The 6,619-nt window shown below is 34.8% G+C and overlaps 2 protein-coding genes across 2 annotated transcripts in view; one reads left to right on the top strand and one right to left on the bottom strand.

Annotated features, from left to right (window-relative positions):
- The first annotated feature begins 695 nt into the window (after positions 1-695).
- LOC118755442 (calcium permeable stress-gated cation channel 1-like) lies at positions 696-4,187 on the top strand. The gene is made up of 2 exons (XM_036490275.1): positions 696-1,800; positions 2,741-4,187. Exons 1-2 carry the CDS (start codon positions 862-864, stop codon positions 4,124-4,126), a joined length of 2,325 nt encoding a protein of 774 aa, XP_036346168.1. The 5' UTR covers positions 696-861; the 3' UTR covers positions 4,127-4,187.
- A 1,070-nt stretch (positions 4,188-5,257) lies between these two features.
- Positions 5,258-6,619, bottom strand: part of LOC118755441 (peptidylprolyl isomerase domain and WD repeat-containing protein 1-like) — a 3,004-nt gene continuing 1,642 nt past the window's right edge. Inside the window, exon 6 of the mRNA XM_036490274.1 lies at positions 5,258-6,158. Coding sequence (XP_036346167.1) covers positions 6,012-6,158 — 147 coding nt within the window. The 3' untranslated portion in view covers positions 5,258-6,011. The remainder of the gene's footprint in view (positions 6,159-6,619) is intronic.

Below are 6,619 nucleotides of genomic sequence, written 5' to 3'. Positions count from 1 at the left end.
CACTTCACCAATCCCTACCAAACTCGATACGAGGCTTGGGAAGGGTCTAGCTAAGAAATCCGTTGAAAATCTTTGAAATCGGGTAATAACCACGCCCACCTTCCATATAACGGTAATTTACAAAAACACGAAAATTGCCATAAATCAGTAACTACTGGAGCCAATTCACTTAAAATCGATGATTGCAATAACCACTTAGCATAAGATTAGAATATTATAAATTTTTGGATACTAATGGTCCGCATGACGTCAAATCATAGTCATTTACACGTTTGCCGTGGTCGTCATTAAAATAACGGGGTCTTATCCGAGTCTGTTTTCTATTTCATTGAGCGGGGTTTTAACGTGGCGGGACCCAAACCAGAGGTTACGTAGATATAAATATCTGCACGTCGTGAGCTGTGATTTGAACCGTACGCAAAAGAATAACTTCTGGCCACTACCAGGTGAATGGCAGGCAGAAGCTTTTCCCCACTTTCGTGGACTTCTGCATACGGAACCATCCTCCAAAATAATAGGAATACGATATTTTGACCGGTTTTTGACAATTTTTTAAAAGGAATTATCTAACAAAAACCACAGCATTTTAGTAAATTTGCGATATTTCATTTCAAATGCATATGCATGCATGTATGTATGTGCATAATCACTATGAGAAAGTAAAATTTGTTTTAGAGTAAGTTTTATTGAAAAGAAATAGCGAATTAATAGAGCTATAATAACTGTGATACAAATTTAGGAATCTACTTAGACTAATTGACCTACTTTGTTCTTGACAGGTAAAAGACAAAGTTGAATCCAGAATTGGAGTGAGAACACACGTACGACGGTTCCATCCATTTAGTTTTAGTTTGGAATAATATGGATGTATTTCAAGACATGTTTGCTGAACGTGGTTGGACTGATGAGTGTGATAAATTGCCAAATAAAACAACTATTTTTACCACGGACTTCAATGGTATTCCGGAAACATTAGTATTGAACGTTATATCATGGCTGTTATTGATTGGATTATTTACCGTATTGCGACATCAGGCCGGTGACTATGGCCGGTTGGCGCTTGTAAATAGCAATGGCAGTAAAAAACGTTGGACTGAAGTGTTCTATTCGCGTGCAAGTATGGTTGATACGCCCCAGCCGCAAGCAACCACCAGTCGTATGCAAAATGGTGCCGAGGAAGGTCGTGGTAGTCTTACATCGAATGCTTCTGAGCCCCCGTTGTCGCCCATTCATTCCGACCAAGGAATTTTCGCTTGGATTAGAATAACATGGAAACTACGCAAGGAGCAAATACTGTTGCATACCGGACCAGATGCCGTTCATTATCTTTCATTTCAACAACATCTTATGGCAGTAATGGCTATAGTTACCTTGGTTTCCTTGATTATCATATTACCGGTAAATTTATTCAGTGGACCTACTGAAGGTAGATCCGATCTCAATGCGTTTGGACATACAACAATAGAGAACGTGCCTTACGAATCGCCCTGGCAATGGGTACACGTTATCGTCACGATTATATATGCGCCGCTGATTGTGCTGGTTATGCGACGCTCTTCCGGTCGTAACGCCTTCAAAACAGCATCCACGCGTACTATTATGATATCCAACATCTCCGCAAGCGATCGTAATAAAACTGTTATTCGTCACTATATACAAGAATTGTTTCCGGATGTGAATATCGAGGATGTACAAATTGCATACAACATATCCAAATTAGCAACACGAAATGCCGAATATGAAAAGATATTAGATGCACGAATGTTTTGCGAACATCATCGTGACCGTGATACACTACAGGTAAATACTTTATTTCGCACATATTCGATCGATATATATTTTTTATTTCGTAACAAAAAATAATTAAATAAATTTCAGCTTTGTACAAAGATCGGTCGATTATCCACTAAGAAACTAATAGAATTCACATTACATTTACATTAAAAACCAGTGTTTTGAAAAAAATCGCAAATGAATAACATTAGTTTTTACAAAGTTGTACATGCATACATTTGTACACAAAATAATAGGAAAGCGATATTTTGACCAGTTTCGGCTATTTGTCTTTTGTTTATTTAATGTTAATAATTTTTTTATAAAAGTCTACAAATTTTCACCAAAATTTCAAACTTTTTATTCAAAATCTTGATATGCTGTTTTGTAGCCCATTTAATTCTAGTATAATAAAGTGCAAGTTTCAAGTTGGTAAAAAATCCCGTTGATATTTGAAAATTTTTCTAGTTGAAGGTGTTTCACGTTTTTTCCATACAAAGTACGTTCGACAATTTTCTTTTATGTGGAGGACGCTGCAGTAAAACAAAAATTGCCAAAAACCAACGGGATTTTTTAGCATCTTGAAACTTGCACTTCATTATACTAGAATCACATGGGCTACAAAACTGAATACCAAAAATTTTTCTACAGATTCTGATTAAAAAGTTTGAATTTTTGGTGAAAATTTGCAAAGCCTTAGCTACTTAAAACTTGCACTTTATTTACCGAAATTCAATAAACTACAAAAATGCATACCCAAATTTATCCTAAACTATCTCAACGAATGAGTGGAAAATCGCCCTACTTCGGCAGCCAACATTTTATAAAAATTTATCGAATCAAAAACTAATTGTCGATTCTGTTATAAAGTGAATGCGACAGTATAGGAGAGTCAGCATACGACTTTAGCCATTTTTCTTCTTCGTTTTACAGTTTATAATTTGTTTTTTTTTTTTGTGTTTTCCAGGTTCAACCGAATTTATGCTCCTGCGCTAAAGAAAATGCATACGCCTACTATCAACGCGAAGAGCAAAAACTAGCTGGAGACGTCGCACGTTTGCGAGCTGCTGCACTTAATGAACCACTTGGCATTGCCTTTATCACTGTTTCTACTGTACACGAGGCCCAAAACATTGTTAGTCACTTTACACCTGGTACTTATAGAAAGTGGAATTTGGAGTTCGCGCCTTCACCAGATGACCTGTTTTGGGAGCATTTGAATGTCAGCAAAAGTAATTGGTATCTCAAATGGGGAGCCGTAAACTTCATTCTATTTCTAGCCCTTTTCTTCCTCACAACACCGGCAATCGTGCTGAACTTTCTAAATACTTATGCCTTGGCTAAAGGCAATATATACACGATATCGCCACTAGTGTCAGAGTTTTTGCCAACATTGTTGTTGTGGACACTTGCAGCACTGATGCCAGTGATTGTCGCCTTCTCCGATAAATGGTTGGCACATTATACACGTTCTTTACAAAATTATTCGATTATGATTAAGTGTTTTTGCTATTTATTATTGATGATTCTCATTTTGCCTTCATTGGGACTAACATCAGCACAAAAGTTAATCGAATGGTCAATTAGCAACGATACCATACGCTGGCATTGCGTTTTTATGCCGGACCGCAGTTCATTCTATGTTAACTATGTTATTACGGCTGCTTTTATTGGTACGGCACTGGAATTGTTACGATTTCCGGAGCTCATCGTTTATATTTGGATGTTGTGTACGGCCAAATCGAAAGCTGAAACGCCATACATACGCAAATCGATATTGATCGAATTTCCGTTTGGTATTCACTATGCTTGGACAGTATTGGTATTCACTATTTCTACGGTTTACAGTGTTTCTTGTCCACTAATAATGCCGTTCGCAATGATATATATCTGTTTTAAACATTTTGTGGACCGTCATAACCTGTATTTTGCTTATGGCCCTTCAAATATGATATCAAGGAATGGAGGAAAAATTCATTCGACTGCAGTCACAATGACCAAATCTGCAATTATAATTCTGCTCTTGGTAATGGCAATGATCTCAGTTCTACGGGAAAGAGGCAATGCACGTTCCATTATACTTCTTATTACGCTCGTGCTAACATTGACATTGTTTACGTTCATGTCGCCTATAAAACGTTGTGCGTCAGTACCCCGTCCCAGTGTTGTAGAAATGGCTGGCCCAGCGCCAGTGTACGTGCCTGAAGTCTTACGACCGCGCGCAGCTGTTGCTTCAGCAGCGACGCACAATCACGGCGCGACTAATGGCGGCGGTATTACAGGCTATGGTTCAGATAGTGTGTCCGATTTTGATATTAGCTCACAATGTAGCGTCAATAGCGTAGATGCTTGAAGGAGAAATTTTGTTAAATATCGGGTTCTAGATAGATACGAATAAAAATCGATCATAAACATTTTTTAAAGCCTTGTTAAAAAATATACGAAACTAATAATATTTACATTCGGATTGAGGATCACAATTAAGGAATTTACTGCATTTAGTTCGCTTTGATTTTACAATTTGACATCAGCAAATGAGATAAGTTTGAAAGTAAGTGAGAAAAGATTAGTTTTTACAGTACGACCTCCACAAATGCAAGTATGTTTGTATATAGATAAAAAATATCTATAAATACATACATAGATTCCAGAAATTAACTCACAGGTAATGTTGTTAATACCGAATGATTATTAAAATAAAGTTTTAGTAATTTTTTCTTCTTCTTGATTTTGAAAAGCCAAAAGACTTCTTCAACGAGATCGCTACGCCGATCGTTCGATAACCTCAATGAAAACGGGTCCACAAAAATAGGCAAGCTTTTGAAGTGATTTTGCTACAGCAAAAGCTTTAATTATACATATATTACTGAGTATTTTCAAACAGTCCAGATTTCATTTAGTTGCATTCAAAAAGCTTGTTAAGACAACTCTAAAGTAATACATAGTCCTTGTCGGCCTACAATTTTATAATATGTATCATACATCAGTACATACGTACGGGATATCATAAAATTTAAGGCTCAATCGTGGTTTTTCTCTTATTTTATTTTTTATTTGCTCCGATTTTTTAAGATATCAGTTTAAATTTTATGTACATATGTATGTATGTGCATATTGAAGATGCATATAATTAGCGACCAAAAGTACGTTTCAATATTGTGTTTGATAAGAATAAATGTGATATATTAAACAAATTTATAAATAAAAACATCACTTCGTTTGACATTATAAATTATATTCTCTGGGATCGTGTCCCTCAATTAGGCGCTACTATAAATTTTGTATTAACGCAGCTATTACGATATTATACTCACAGTAATGTTAACAAACCATATTGTTTTATTTATCCTTTGAAGACACAAAACTGTTATGAATAGCATAAGTATATTGTAAATAGTAAGTATTTATGCATGTGTACTTATAAAAAAAGAGTGCGCATCTAAGTTTATACATAATATTACACTAAAATAATGTTCTATACGAGTAGCACTAATCATTATTCCGTTTTTATTTCGATTGGATTTTAGATGGTAAGTAAATTGTGGATTAACAAAAATATTGTTTTAGCAGCTGAAACCTTAAATTTTATTATATATATATATTTAGAACACCACCAAGCTTTAAGGGCGATCTCCCTAAATGAGAAATCCCTTTGGCTTGGTTTCGGAGCAATAAGAGAGACTTTTTGGTTTTGTACTCCTGTATTAATCGCTTAAGAGCAAAAAGCGATGACTCAGAGTAATCAAGGAGTGTTCTTTTTAAATGATTTTAGAGCCAAAAGTACTGTAATTTAAAGGAAGTTGTCTGCCTTTGGAATAAGTTATCATAAGAGAAGAACAGTATGAAACAAAAATCTTACGGAAAATAAGTTTTAAAAGGAAACAGGCATGCCGCGAATATTTGAACAAGATCTATCGGTATGCACTACGCCAACTACATATTTATTTATTATTATGTGTGTTTTAATGTACTTAATGACTGAAGATTAAAATAGATTAGCTGAACAAAATCGATTGTTCATGCGACTGACCTCTTTTGGCGTTCTTTTGGAAGATATTTTAAAATTGCTAAAACCGAAAAAAAAACAAAATTTAGGATTTATGGGAGTACTTATTCTCTTATTACTCGTTGGGAGGTTTGTTGGATGATATTTCTGTGTGTGCTCCCTGTTTGATTGTTAAGGAGTTAGAAAGGGTTTCTCCGCCCTCGTAGGACATACACATTTTTTTTTGTATTTCTTAATTACTTAGTCGTATCGATATAATTTTAATGTCATCATATGGTTTGTCAGTTTTAGGATTTGCTTTTGCGTTGCAAATGTTTTGTACCACTTCCATGCCGCGAAATACGCGCCCAAAAACTGTATGCTTGTTATCTAACCATGGCTAAAAGCAGAAGAAAATTATCAAATAAATTATCCAATCGAATTCAAATACATATCGCTAATTTATAATGAAGAGTTGCTAAGTCCCTTTAAAAAAATATATGTTTTGATGAAAGAACTAAGAACAATTAAAAATACATTTATTCCTAAATGTTTAACAAACATTCATTTTTTAACCGACTTCAGAAAAAGGATAAGGTTATCAATAAATGAATTTGAAAGGTTTTTATTATCTCTTGTAAAATTAAAAAAAAACTGGACTTGGCAAAATTTCACTCTAAGCTAGGGATATGTACATTAAGGCGTTTCACGAAAAAGTTTTAACGTGTGTCAGTTATATTTGAATACTCGAGAAAAAATTTTAGGTGTACAATTTTTTTTTGGCACTCGCTAAAAAGCGCTAAATTCCTTTTTTTGTTATAACTTTCTTATTTGATATCCGATGTTTATATCGGCGAAAAG

The sequence above is a fragment of the Rhagoletis pomonella genome, unplaced genomic scaffold (assembly GCF_013731165.1).
Source record: "Rhagoletis pomonella isolate Grant_MI unplaced genomic scaffold, Rhpom_1.0 Rhpom_scaffold_06281, whole genome shotgun sequence".
NCBI lineage: Eukaryota > Metazoa > Arthropoda > Insecta > Diptera > Tephritidae > Rhagoletis > Rhagoletis pomonella.
The sequence above is the reverse complement of the archived record's forward strand: the minus strand, read 5'-3'. Positions and strand labels throughout refer to the sequence as shown.